The sequence below is a fragment of the Apostichopus japonicus genome, chromosome 1 (genome assembly GCF_037975245.1).
Source record: "Apostichopus japonicus isolate 1M-3 chromosome 1, ASM3797524v1, whole genome shotgun sequence".
In the NCBI taxonomy this organism is placed as follows: Eukaryota; Metazoa; Echinodermata; class Holothuroidea; order Aspidochirotida; family Stichopodidae; genus Apostichopus; species Apostichopus japonicus.
In genome coordinates, this window is record NC_092561.1 from 19399535 (window position 1) to 19414535 (window position 15001).

Below are 15001 nucleotides of genomic sequence, written 5' to 3' on the forward strand. Positions count from 1 at the left end.
CCCTACAATAGCATTGGAAAACAATGCTCTTAGGTATTAATAGAGGCATGAAGCCATGAATCTGACTGGAGGGGTGTAGAGGAGGGGGGGGGGAGGGGGTGGAAGGTAGAGGGGGGTTGACTATTTAAGCTTATTTTTACTAGTGAGACTCAGCTTATCAGCTAAGACCCTTAGCTCTAATATATACATACTATATCCTTCCATGTGTTGTAGTAAAGGTATTCTGACCTATGTCTTGTGCGTTGTCTTACAGGGTGTGTTGAAGAGGACTCCCGTGTATCTCATCTTACTGGACAGACGTGGCGCAAACCAGACAATCCTTGCATCGTCTGCGGCTGTGACGTAAGTCTCACTCAGAAGATGTAGAGAGAGGGTACCACATGGCAGTGATTCCGTAGCGGTACTCGTATTCTAAGATAGTAGTACTGGTACTCATACTGGTACTCGTATTCTAAGATAGTAGTACTGGTACTCGTACTGGTACTCGTATTCTAAGATAGTAGTACTGGTACTCATACTGGTACTCGTTTTCTAAGATAGTAGTACTGGTACTCATACTGGTACTCATATTCTAAGATAGTAGTACTGGTACTCATACTGGTACTCGTATTGTAAGATAGTAGTACTGGTACACGTTCTCATGGATTTGATTATACTCGGCATTTTGGAATTATGTATGAATGCTAGGTCCAAAATTGAGTACTCCAGTATAGTTGAGTAGTCTGGGATGAAGGCTAGTTCCTAAATTGAGTACTCTGGTATGAATGCTAGTTCCAAACTTGAGTACTCTAGTATTTATACTAGTACCAAAATTGAGTACTCCAGTATGAATGATAGTTCCAAAATTGGGTACACTAGTATGAATGCTAGTCCCAGAATCGAGTACGCTGGCATCAATGCTAGTTCCAAAATCGAGTACTCCGGCATGAGTGCTAATATCAAAATCAAGTACTCTGGCACGAGTGTTAGTTCTAATAAGTTTAACTGTATTGTTAAACATAAATGTTTTCTTTCAAGACTGCATGGCAATTAAGTTGTGTCGTAGCTGCTCACCCCCCCCCCCCCCACCTTCCCATCCCCACCAAATGATCCAGTTAGTCCTTGGCAGCTGATTTAAAAATATGACAATTCCGAGGGGAACCTTGATCCTGTCCAAACTTGCTGTAAATGATCGCGTTCTGATTTCACAATTATTTTCTTTCAAAAGTTCATTCTGATAAATATTGTTTATTTTTCCTCAAGTTTGGGGCCATTAACTGTCAACTGGAGAGCTGTCCACCCGTCCAGTGTGAGGAGGGATTTGAAGCAGTCGTGCCTGATGGTCTTTGCTGCCCAGAATGCAGGAGTAAGGATCAGTTATGAGTAGTTTGAAAATATGCTGCAAACCCTGAAAATCTGTACTTAAACATCTCATCCCAACAAAGCAATGATAGCATTTACTAAAGTGCCTATCAGAATTGTTTTAAAATAATTCCCCTTTTTTTTGAGATCCTTTGCGAGGTTTGTCACATATTGGTAAAGATAGGAGTAGATCCAGGATTTTTAAAGGAAAGCTGATGAGTGGGGGGGGGGAGGGGATGGGGGGAGAGTGGTCATGGTTTTGTGGAAGCGTAACTCCTGTGTAAAGGTTTTTGAGGGACATCCCTCAGAAAATTAGAGGTCTATAATTGGGTCTAAATGTTACAGGTTGGGCGAAATTTTTTTGTCATATAGAAACTGGGGGAAGGTTGGGGGGGTGGGGGTTCAAAATCCCCACTCACATGACAGATACAGCTTTTGTTTTATACGAGACACAGCAATAGTTGAAAATGGTTCAGAGGACGCTATTTTGAAATTGTTCGTAAAGGGATCAAATCCGATGTTATGGTGATATGCAGAGTCTATGTTGAAACTAAGATATAAAGATAACCTCTCTCTTCCCCTTGATCAAATTGTAATTATGATGAAATAGACAGCTATCTTCAACACGAGGAAGAATATGTACATGTACGGTAGCTTTAAAGTATCAATCTTTCTAAAAACTTTGTACTTTGTTTCAATAACCTCTGATTGTTTCTGTTTTCTTGCCATAGATGTTCGAATCCCATGTTATTATCAAGGAGTGCAATACGTGGTAAGGAAGAAAAAAAAAACTATATTTATACTGCCTTCTGCTGTTAATATCTGTTTAAAAATGTTTCACTTTGTAACTTCTTACCATTCAAAACGATGCATGTAGCTAATATTAAGTGGGAAAACCTTTTTAAAGGGGTGGGGATGGGGCCTGGTTCCCTTCCTGAAACTGCCCCTCCCATCACCTACCCCCCCCACCACCACCACCACCCCTTCACACTACCACCACCCTGCTCTTGAACTTTTGTATTTTAATAAGCCTCATCTAGACCATTGTAACATGAAATAATAAGCTGCAAATTAATCACTGGCATTTTTACTATCTGACTTTTTTTTTCTCCACCCCCTTCCCTTAATCCTCTCTTTGTCCCTCCACTGTTTATCTCCTACCTCTCCTCTTCCCCTGTTGGTTTCTTTCTTTCTTTCTTCTCTCCATCCCTTTTCCACTAATCCCCTTAAATCTATCTCTTTGTGTTCACCATGCTCATTAACCTGTCTGTATTCCGTGAGTGTTGTTGTCCCTTCTGTTACTGTTACTTGTCATTTAGCCTCTGAAGAAGATCCTGCTAGGTTTGAAACGTCAGGCCAACTTACTTTTACACATTCTTCTTTTTTATCAGAATGGAGAGTCGTGGGCGAGAGATGAATGTACGAGGTGCGAGTGTCTGGAAGGAGAGGTACAATGTGAGACGAGTAGATGCCAAGCACTCTTCTGTGAAGCTGTAAGTTATCGAGAGGACACTCCCTTTAATGGCATTGAAGACTCGCCCCAAACCGCGTGCGGCCATCTGAAAAAAGTTAACTTTCTGTTGCTTGCAAGTGACGTTTTGTTTGTGTCGCTACAAAATGCAGACAGTATAATGAAACGTGATACCTCAATTGTTATCTTTAGCTGGACCTGAGATGTACATCGCTGTATCGTTTGTACACTGTGCTGTGGGTATTAACCGCAGCAGTATGTAATGACTGTCCACTAGAGTCTAAGTACCGACCGTAGCAAGCTGTGTGTGTATTTTCTGGGATCGATGGTGGTGTCTAACACGTCTGTTACACCTCATTCAAAACTAAGTCAAATTACCGGCATAAGACGTTTCTTTCTGCGCGAGTCTTCACACCCTTTAATCTTGCGATCACCACATGATAAAATAATGTACAGGGAATTCATTTCATCGGCAACAAATAAAATAAATGCCAAACAAAATACGTTCATATTCTTTTGTGCACATAACCCTTGCTAGCATTTTTCAGTAGTTTTATGGCAAGTAAAAATAAAATCAACTCCCCTTAAAAAAAATTGTGGTACACACAGTGAAATAACGAAAGAATTAGTCTGTGACATATCGCTGTTTGATACAGTAAAATTCTATCAAAATGGTCGCCTGAAAATCCCCCCATATTCATTCTTAAGATTTTTCCATAGCATTTCTTCGAAGAAGTAATTTTGGAAGATATCAAACAAACATAATCTTACATTTTTGAAATTAAAAAAAAATTCTGAAAATTTGACGAAAGAAAAGAAAAGTTTAAATTCCATTTTATGTCATTTCAGGCTGGAGAATGAAAATTTGTTTCTTATTTCTCAGGGTCATCATATCTTCAGATTTGAAGTAGTGAAATTATCTTCACTTCTCTCTTATGATATAAAACTGAAAAGATAAAATACCCATGGTTGTGTTTTGTTGTATTTTACAGAGCTTTCGTTAAAAAAAAAAAAAAAAAAAAAAAAGTATCAATTTTTATTTTTATTTTAAATTTTCTTCTTAAAATTGTTTTCTTCTCTCCCATATGAATCGATATATGTTATCTCCGTAATGATTTTACAGTATGCATATTTTCCGGGGGATAATTATTCAATCAACTTTATCAACTCCTGATCAAACATTGCTGATTTTTATCAAACCTTTTTCAGGATGAAGTACCTACCCTTGACCCTGGAAATTGCTGTCCGAGGTGTGTGCCAAGTGAGTAGTTTGACTTACCTCTCTCTCTATATATATCCTTGGATTGCGTCCAAAAATTAATCAGATTTGGCCGGATAAGTGGGAAGGATTTAAGTGATCCTCTTGTAGAACCACTGCCGGTGCATATAGAGTTCAAAGGATTATTTTTTTCCTTAAGTGCTTGATATAGATTCCCGCCCTAAATAAGGTGTGGGTGGGCTTTAGGGGGGACATGAATATTAGAGGGGGCTATTATAGTTTAACTGGATGAAGTCTTTGGCAGTAGAAGCAGTTATAACGATAGGAGGTCAACCCGTGGTCAGCTGAAGAGTGATGAGATTATTTTTTTTAGGGGAAATTCATTTGTTTCAGTTATAACATAGTCTTGCAAATGATAAAAAAATCCCACAATGAGCTCAAGATGTTTCTGTTACCTAGAAAACTTGTGAACAAAAAGTCACAGCGTTTATAATTATATAAATATTTGTTAAATTATATTATAAATTTGAGATAGATTATGTATTCTAATATATAATATTTATTTAATCATAATATGATCATTATTATTAAATATAATTACTCCAAAAATGTTAAAAAATGGTTTGTTGAAAGTGTCTTTAATACGATTTCAGTAGCATATCTAGCCAATTTTATATATCACATTATGGTCCCTTATTTAAATAAGATGAAATGCATTAAAATAATAATAATAATAGTAATATAATAATAATCAGTAGTTATTTTATGACTCTCAAGCGACCACAAATTTGGGAGAAACCCGCAAGGGCTTATGGATAAAAATTGGAATGAAAAAATGGAATAAAAATTCAAATGATCTCTCTTTCAAGTTACGCCCGATTATGCAATATAAATATATATATTTGATCACATTTAGGGCCAGCTACATGCATCGCCTTTGGAGACCCTCACTATCGTACGTTTGATGGGAAACTGATTCATTTCCAGGGAACTTGTCGATACATCATGTCTATGGACTGCGACAATCAAGACTTCATGTGAGTTAATTAATTAAGAGATCTCTCGTTTATTTATTATAATGCCCCCTAATGACAGTAATAAGCTTTATTCAACTACTTTTTAAAAAAAAATGACTTGGCATACAAAAACTCATTTGCATATAGCCTATCATAAGCTAAGGTGGTTTCTCACTGTTACATACTACTTAAAAAACAATTCATACATCCCTAAATATTCCATTCGATATTGGACTATGTTTTGCTCTGAGAAGAGATATTTTCCGTCATGAATGCTCCCCCCCCCCCCCAAAAAAAAGGGGGAAAAAAAGCTTAAATTTGTCGATTTTCTTAAATGTGGCAGAGTCGAGGTAAAGAACAGTAACCGTGGCGTCGGTGGTTCGGTCTCTTGGACGGAGGAAGTTTCTGTGATTGTGGACGGCGTACAGGTCGACCTAGGTCAAAGTGGCCTCGTCAAGGTAAGACAATGGAATTTAATGTGTATGCCGTTAAGAATTCTAGGTTGCCTACAGAGTTGGTTTATGTATTTGATTTGATTTGATTTGATTTATTTGATTTTCCACTGGATATATACATGTGGAGGGAAGTCCTCTAAAAAGCCAATTCAGGCTTAACAAGGTAAAGGACTCCCAGGAAAGAAAGAAAGAAAGAAAGGGAAAACAAAAAACAAACAAAAAGCATATATACATAAATGAAAATATAACTAGTGTCTTAATAAAGAATAATTAATAACATACAATATAAACGATGTATCAATACTGAGAAATTACTTCTTTTTTTAGTGCTTTTCTAAATGTTTCTTTAGATGGTTTAGATTTTATAGTAGCAGTTAGATCATTCCATGTCCTCATAGCACGATTCTTTAAACTTAACGTACCAAATGTTGTATTACATAAGTTGTGGTGTGCTTGACCGGCACTTCTAGTGCGGTGACTATGTATGGCGCTGTTAATAGTAAATAAGTCATGAAAGGCTGCAGGAAGTAAGCCATTCCAAGCCTTGTAAAAGAATGTGGCTACATTCAGCCTAACAATATCGTTAAATTTTAATAAGTTGAGCAATTTGAAAAGTGAGCTGGTGTGTTCATGTATGTATGTATTCATGCATGTAGCTACTCATGCATGTATTTGCATGTATTCATGTATTCATGCATGTATTCATATGTTTGATACTTGGCCTGTCTATTCAGTCCTTCAATATTGGTTAGATGGATGAAATGGATCGTCAGCACGTCTGTCGTAGAGCGTTGTCTTTGTTTCGGGATCTTTGTCACGTTGACTTTCTTTCCATTCATCTTTAGGTGGATCGTGAGGTTATTGTACCACCGTACTTGAAGGGTTCCGTAATTAACGTCGAACGGAGAGGAGATGGCTATTATGTGAACACCAATGTTGGTGTGAAGGTAAGAGACACATTGGTATGTTTCAGGAGGCACATTATGATAGATATGCGAAGGTAAGAGATGTGTCGTTATTGGTATGTGGTGGTAAGAGACACATTATTATAGATATGTGAAGGAGAGAGAGACATTATTATTGACATTTGAAGGTAAGAGATACATCATTATCGGTATGTATGTACTTCCTGCAAGCATGAACTCGCGAAGAAGCCTCATTGGCTTATCAAAGCCTCAAGCTGACCGAAGTCAGTCTCTTAGATTCATATTTAAGGTCCATGATTATGACTTGTCAATTGTCAACAACTCTGTTACTGGACGACATACATTAACCTTGGAGTGACTCGAACTCAGGACCTTATGATTGACAGGCACTGGAGTTAACCACTGAGCTAACACTCCTAGTATGTGATGGTAAGAGGCATATTATTATAGATATGTGAATGTGAGATATGTGTTATTATAGATACATGAATGTTAGTGGCACATCATGTTGAACCTATGTGAATGTAATTATCTATAAATTATATACGGCCGTTTAGGCTACAGACCCCATCATACGTAGGTTGGGGTAAACACACATTATTACCAGGACATGTTACTAGAGTGGTAAAAATATCGTGATGGATATAAGTGAATCTGAGAAATACATCGATAGTCTGATACGGATCAATTTATTATTTCTCACAGGTGACATGGGACGGAAGTAGCTATGTGGAGGTCAGCATTCCGGGCAGCTACGCCCGACGGACGTGTGGTCTCTGCGGAAACTTCAACGGCTATCCCCAGGATGACCTGCAGACCCGATCAGGTCAAATTATCAGCTCGGTTGCCATGTTTGGAAACAGTTGGAAGGTATGTCTGTTTCTGTATGTGTATGTTCGTGAAGCTGACCAGCTGGTTGCTGTCTTGAGTGAAATGCAAGATCATATTTTTCTTTCTTTCTTTGTTCTGTTATTTTTTTTTCTTTTTCTTTTAGGGTTAACTAGCTTTGATAAACATTTTATGTTCTTTCTAGTATCCTGTATATACCATTACTGAACTGTTTTTTATGTCTATATATATATATATGCAAAATATATTAACTGAACTGAACTGAAGTCAAGAAACAAAACCAACATTTATAAGGTCTTCTCCCAAGTGTGCTGATGGCAGTCTTTCCAGAAAGATAAACTTATACATTAAAGGACATGATGGGTTTAAACTACCCTTGAGAGAGAGAGATGTACAGGTCTTACCCCAAGCAAGAGCAAAATTATATCATTTCATTTAATGTATAGTATTTATAAAATTTCGTTTTCTGAGATGGTTTGAATGGCTGTGTATTCTTATCATTATTATTATTAATTTACCCATACAAAAAAGTCCTGCACAAAATCCTGCATAAAATCGTGCGGGATTTTATGCAGGAATTATGCCAGGATTTGGCCACATCCTGCAGGATTTATGTAGGATTCCTACAAGAAAATTTGCAGGATTTTTAAAGGTCTATGTAGGATAATTTACAGGATTGTACAAGACTTTTGAAAGACTTATGCAAGATAATATACAGGATTGTACAGGACTTTTGAAAGACTATGCAAGATAATTTATAGGATTGTACAGGACTTTTGAAAGACTATGCAAGATAATTTATAGGATTGTACAGGACTTTTACCTGTACAATCCTGTATATTATCTGTCTTTCAAAAGTCCTGTACAATCCTGTATATTATCTTGCATAATCTTTTAATAATCCTGCACAGTCCTGTCAATTGTCTTGCATAGTCCTTTAAAAGTTCTTTATATTATCTTGCATAACATTTTAGTATTCATGTACAATCCTGTAAATTATCTTGTAGTCTTTTAAAAGTCATGTACGATCCTGTAAAATATCTTGCAGAGTCTTTTAAAAATCATGAGTACAATGTAAATACATTCTCGCATATTTCTAGTAAACAACGTAATGGAGTGCCTCTATTAAATAATAGAGGGAGAGAAAATAATAGAGAGATAAATTTCTCTAAATTTCAAAACTCACATGTACAACGAGAATGTAGGATTCTTGCATGCATACAGTATGAAGGATTCCTGCATGTATATGAAGGAGTCCTGTGTGCATATGTGAAGGATTTTTGTATGCAACCCTAATTATTTTGTATAAAGGATTCCTACATGTGTATGAAAAGGGTTTCTGCATGTGTATAGACTGAGTGAAGGATTCTTGTAGGTTAATGAATGATTCCTGCATGTTTACGAAGGATTCTTGTATGTGTATTAAGAATTCCTGCATGCATATGAAGGACTCGTGTACGTAATTCAAGGAATCCTGCATGCTTATGAAGGATTCCTGTACAAGCATCATGGAATCCTGCATGCATATGAAGGATTCTTGTACGTAAATGAAAGAATCCTGCATGTGTATGAAGGATTCCAGACTGTGGCTGAAGGATTCCTGCTTGCATGTGAATGATTCATGTTTGTTAATGAAGAGTTTTTATCGTGAATTCAAGAATCATGTATTTTAGTAAAAGAATCCTGCTCTACAATGTAAATATCAAGTTTCTAACACTAAGTGGATTATAGTTCAATCTCCATTTGGAAGGAATCCTGTTCCATATGCAGGAATCCTATAGGATTCCTGCAGGACTTTTTTGTATGGGTATCTTATTCAACACATGTACAGATATAAGTTATGATGTGTGTTTGCCCCCCTCCCCACCTCTCCATTAAATCCTAACCGTCATTCACTAGTGTGTATTCTTCAGGCATGAGCTTTTTCCGCGAATTCGCCGAATATCCGTGATTTCTTTTATACCTCCGGGACAAAAACTATTTTCCATCCTAACACACTGTAGCATACGCAAACTGGAGCCTATACCGCAATTTTTGTAAAGTTTCTGTGATTTTTATTTTACCCCAGGCTCATCACTGATTCTTGCTACAATGTCTCACTCATGGTGCGATTGGGCGGGGGGTGGGGGGGGTTAAATGTTTTCATTTCTGCAGGAATAGGGTCCGCACTCCAGATTTATGTGGAATACCATCATTGATCACATACTTGTAATTATTCACAAAGTATCTCCCTTTTGACACACATTCCAGGTTCCAGGGTCAGACAGCCAGGACTGCGATGCCGACGATGTCGACCCGTGCGATAGCGCCGGCTTCTACGTCAGGAACCTAGCGAACATCAAATGCTCGGCTATAAAGTCTGCGAGGTTCGCCCGCTGTCACGGCCTGGTCCCGCCAGAACCGTACTATGCTGCCTGTGTCTATGACCTTTGTGCCTGCACGACCAGCGACACGTGCCTGTGCGACGCCGTCGGTGCGTACGCGGCAGAGTGCCGAAACGAGGGAATATTCATCGACTGGCGAGACGGAACGCTCTGCCGTAAGTGATCGAGACTAAACTTCTGTTAAACCTTACTCACCTCAAACTACACTACCTACCTTGTGTCAAGACCCAACATTCTTACAACAGACCCCCTCCCTTACTCCCCACCTCCTGTCCCCCCTCCCCAACCCACACCCACAGATTGACTGATGAGCACATAACTACAACTACTTTATTTTCTGTTAATGAACCCCGGCTCTGTTTTAGGTCGCACGCAATTATTATATCCCTCTCGTTAGGCTAGTCTTTTTTTTCATTTCTCATTCCAGCTATCGAATGTCCAACGGAACGTGGATTTCTATTCGATGAATGTGGACCAGCGTGTCCGAGGACCTGTATCAATAAAGACATTCCATTCGGTCTGATCGACGAGCAGTGCCTAAGACCGTGCGTCCCTGGCTGTCAATGCCCCGCCCACAAAGTACTACACAGCGGATCCTGCATAGACTCGGAGAATTGTCCGGCCGATTACAAGGTCAACGCGACCATCGTCGACGTTGGCCGTGGTCGTAATTAAGCACCCACTCACAGATGAAGGAAGTTTTCACGGCAAAGATCCTCTCGAAACATTACAAAAATAAGAAAAAGAAGAAGAAATTGTACCCAGTTGACCTAGGTGTGAATCACAAGGTTTATGAATATCTTTGAAAGATGAGTGGGTCAATTTTTTTTGGTGGAAATCTGGTCGGTAATTATATATAGTTGTGACATAATTGGATGTGCTTCTGTCCAAGGTTGTCATATCGTTATCAGTGAGTTATTTTATTTCCGTAGAGTTTCTTTATCGTAAAAATCAGTTTCAAAGTGCTCTCGGAATAGACGAGGTATGCTATTCTCGAGTCAAGTTAATTTAAATTTTCTTTCGGAATGTATATTCTTAAATTATTTTCTCGTTAACTATTTAATTTTTTTTTTCGAAATGGAAAGTCTTATGTATTGTAGGTGGGATTTTTATTTCGAGAAAGAGTTGAAATATTCCATCGGAACGTTTCTCTGCTCTAAATCTTTGGAATGAGAATATTCTTGGTTCCAGTTAAAGTTTTTTTGTTTTGTCATATAAACAATAGCATCAAGCACACATATTTTGATTGGTTTTACTCTGAAAAATATTGATTCTTTACGTTATTATTAAAAAAAATTAAGACTTCAGTTTCAAATTGTGATTTCTGATTTTGAAGTTACTCTGTGAAAGACTGTGCAAGACATATTTTCGGTTTTATGATCCTCAAGTTTTATGGAAATGGTTGTTTAATTGCAAAATCATTTTATAAGCGGAATATTAATTTGACATATCTTGTATCTGGATAACTTCTCGTCAGTGTAAATTTAATAATAACTCGATTTTATGATAATTTTTGCTGCATCATGAATATGCATAGAGGGTAGGGGGAATCCCCAGTTCTGTTTCGATTTTGTTTATTCTCTGTTAAAGATATCAGAGAAGTTAATATCACAAACCTTACATAAACAGCGTGTTGTATTTTTTTCTTTTGTACTTACAATTCACAGTTTTCAATATTTATAACGAAAGAATAAAACATATTGATTTTTGCGAGTAATAACTAAGAAATGTTGCTTTTATATATTTTTCATCATTTAGGAAGTTTTACATCGAAAACTAGAAAAAACTTTTCTCAACGGAAATGGTTATACAATGCTGCACTGATATCCCACAGTACTACTGTTATGGAATAATTTTTTTTTTTCCATTTTATATTTGCAAATATTTGTTTGATTAAAAAATGTGCCTTTAGTCTGTTCCAATGAACTTAAATACCACTTGGTCCATTCTGATCAAATTTTAATCGTTTGGAAAAGTTTTTCTCTTACAGAAACAATAGATTTTTAGTGAAAACGTCTGTCCAAATTTTTTTTTTCCATTTTCCTTTTATGTTAACTTAAATTTTTAAAGTTACCTTAAACTGACTTTTAACAATGTATTTATTCCTTGCTAGTATTACTATTTTTAATTATTCTAATGTCTTATTTTAATTTTTTTATTTTTTATTTCTCTGCTCTTTTGCCATTTGTTTATAATCTACCAGTCAGTTTTCGGTTTTTCATTTAATTGTATAATTCTACTTCAAAAGTCAAATGTCTCTTGAAGTCCTGTCCCTGCCTCTGTCTGGGTCGGACCCAATCAAACTGTGACCTGATCGCGGTGATGCAAGGCACTCTGACTTCTGACCGGTGCCCACAGCAAAGAATGACTATATAGGGATTGCCACCAACCAATGGCTGGATAGCTCAGTTGTTAGAGCAGTGGGCTAGTAACCCCAGAGGTCGCTGATTTTAATCCACCTCTAGCCGGTAAATGCCTCTGCCTATTTTCAAGTGTTACATCTGCGAGGGAAAATAAAAGGTTGAACGAAACATTCTATCTACTGCCATAGCCCTGTGTCATAGGTGTATAGGAGTGTTGAATTTGTTATGAATGTATTGATTCTGTTAGAATCTTATTCAATGACAGACTAAATCCAAGATGAGAGAAAACATGTTGAATAGACAAGGTTAATTGGAACATTGAATAATAAATTGAGATGAATTAGGCAAATCAAAGGGTGTGTAAAAGTAAGTTGGCCTGACATTTTGATCCTAGCAGGATCTTCTTCAAAAGCTAAAAGACAAGTAACAGTAACAGAAGGTGTGGAGTGTTAGCTCAGTGGTTAACACCGGTGCCTTTCAATCATAAGGTCCCCGGTTCGAGTCACTCCAAGATTAATGTATGTCGTCCAGTTACAGAGTTGTTGACAATTAACAATTCATAATCATGGACGTTAAATATGAATGTGAGAGACTGACTTCGGTCAGCTTGCGGCTTTGATAAGCCAATGAGGCTTCTTCGCGAGTTCCTGATTGCAGGAGGATCTAATATACATACAAGGTACAAACACACGCACAGAATACAGACAGTTTAATGAGCATGGTGAACACAAAGAGATAGATGTAAGGGGATTAGTAGACAAGGGATGGAGAGAAGAAAGAAAGAAACCAACAGAGGAAGAGGAGAGGTAGGATCAAAGAGTGTTGAGATGAAGAGAAGAGGAAAATAAAGAATATGAGGGGCGACAGAGGGGTACGATCATAAGAACAGAGGAGGACACAATGGAGGTAAAAAGGAGGAGTGAATGGGGGGGGGATTAAGGAAACAAGAGGGGGGATTAGGATGGACAAAAACAGTTTGAGTTTGAATGTATGTGATGTGTGGTTTCAAGAAGATGGAGAAACGAAACTTGTAATCGGGGGTGGGGGGTGATTGGGGGGTGGAGGGGGGGAATGTGTTAGTCTGGGTTTTAGTATTCATCAACTGTCCCTGCACACACTTCATTACAAGACTGTTTGTAGTATGATTTATTAATGAATATCTCGTTAAGGGACTTTGAGCTTCGAGTAATAGTAGCATCGAAAAATTAATTGCTAAAAATTTGCTTTGAAGTTGAATGTTAAAAAATGATCAAAATTAACTAGAAAATCTGGATTCAAGCATCGAATATCATGGAGAAATTGTTCAAAATCGGCTTAAAAAGAACAGAAAAACAAGGAAGTATTTTGTCTTAGTTTCTTTGTTTTTTTTTTAAGAGTAAATTATGTAACGAAATATTTAATGAAATTGTAGATATCAGGTGTAGATTTTGTTTTCTCAACATTTTTTTCCGATATAAATAATCATGGACAGTTGTAGATAAGGAAGTAAAAAACTCATTTTATTTTCCTACAATTTTGTTTTATATTTCTACGACAAACAAACTTTTGTAAACAAAAACAGATTTGATACATATTTTCATGTCATAAAAAGGTCGAATTTGAAAATGATCAGGTATATATAGAAAAAATTCTGGTTCCACTACTTGTTGATGTAATGTTTACTTGTTAAAAGATAATACATTTTATCAAACTGAAACCTATGGTTGTTATTTCTTGTGTCACTTTTATTTTTTGTTACGTAGGAAAAATGACAGACACTGGGTAATTTGGTTTCTGTATGTTTTCAATGAATGGTTAAAGGGTGTAAAGACTCGCACACAAAGAAACGTCTCATGCCGGTAATCTGAACTAGTTTCGAATGAGGTGTAACAGAAGTGTTAGACACCACCATCGATCCCAGAAAATACACACACAGCTTGCTACTGTCGGTAATTAGACACTAGTGTACAGTCAGTACATACAGCTGCGGTCAATACCCACAGCACAGTGTACAAACGATACAGCGATGGACATCTCAGGTCCAGCTAAAGATAACAAGGTTTCATGTCATTACTGTGTGCATTTTGTAGCGACAAGCAGAAAACTTCACTTGCAAGCAACTGAAAGCTAACTTTTTCAAAGCGCGGCACAAGGTTTGGGGCGAGTCTTCAATGCCTTTAACTGATTAATCTGACCTTATAGATTTGATCTCAAAACTTGCTTTCTGAATCGATATTACTAGATTTTCAGGAGTAGGTACCATTCAAACCATCTTCACAGGAAAACAAAAAAATCCTGAAAACATCAACAGCTCTGCTCCGCTAATCCAGGAACAACGAAATTGTCATAGAATAATGGAATTAAAACTAAATTATGAAATGTTTCCGAAATAGTGAGGGCGGTATTGAAGAACTTCGCAAGCATAGTCTCCGAATGTGTGACCTGATTAATTAATTCGCTGTGGCTTCGGATTTGAGTACAACGTTTCTGTATGTTGCCGTGTTGGACGAATCTAACCGTAATAGTAATTACCGACTTTGCGATCCGCTTTCACAATATTGCAAGGTCGGGTAGAGCGACTCCATAGTTTTCCCTTTCGTGAAAAAAAACATTTCTAGCCAACTCAAAAATGCAACCTTGTTTGCATTGGAAGTACAAAGGATAGTTGCAGTTTCCTAGTTGTGCAAATAAAATGACCGAAGCTACATCGAGCAACTGCTGTCCGACCGAGCAGTAAACTGAGTTGGATATGGACGCATTTCTCAACCCTGATTGTTGAAATGAATTTAAGAATCCCAATCAAAATCTTTGCTACGTTTCATTCCTATGAAAGGTGAGTTCCTCACCATTTCCCGAAATTGTACACGGAATAATATCACTCACGGCAACTTCCACCTGAATACTATATTTAAATTAGTCATCTTGACAGGGAAGTATTTTGTAAGCCTAGTTGTTGGGTTAATTTTTCTCTTGGAAAAGTATGTTCATTCTGGAAGAA

At 37.3% G+C, this 15001-nt stretch overlaps 1 protein-coding gene across 1 annotated transcript in view; it reads left to right on the forward strand.

Annotated features, from left to right (window-relative positions):
- The window catches only part of LOC139972149 (uncharacterized), a 100522-nt gene extending 86802 nt beyond the window's left edge, over nucleotides 1–13720 (forward strand). Inside the window, exons 71-81 of the mRNA XM_071979127.1 lie at nucleotides 254–342; nucleotides 1243–1345; nucleotides 2073–2113; nucleotides 2733–2834; nucleotides 4022–4073; nucleotides 4948–5068; nucleotides 5391–5505; nucleotides 6348–6449; nucleotides 7134–7298; nucleotides 9528–9816; nucleotides 10089–13720. Coding sequence (XP_071835228.1) covers nucleotides 254–342; nucleotides 1243–1345; nucleotides 2073–2113; nucleotides 2733–2834; nucleotides 4022–4073; nucleotides 4948–5068; nucleotides 5391–5505; nucleotides 6348–6449; nucleotides 7134–7298; nucleotides 9528–9816; nucleotides 10089–10336 — 1427 coding nt within the window. The 3' untranslated portion in view covers nucleotides 10337–13720. The remainder of the gene's footprint in view (nucleotides 1–253; nucleotides 343–1242; nucleotides 1346–2072; nucleotides 2114–2732; nucleotides 2835–4021; nucleotides 4074–4947; nucleotides 5069–5390; nucleotides 5506–6347; nucleotides 6450–7133; nucleotides 7299–9527; nucleotides 9817–10088) is intronic.
- Nucleotides 13721–15001: the final 1281 nt, after the last annotated feature.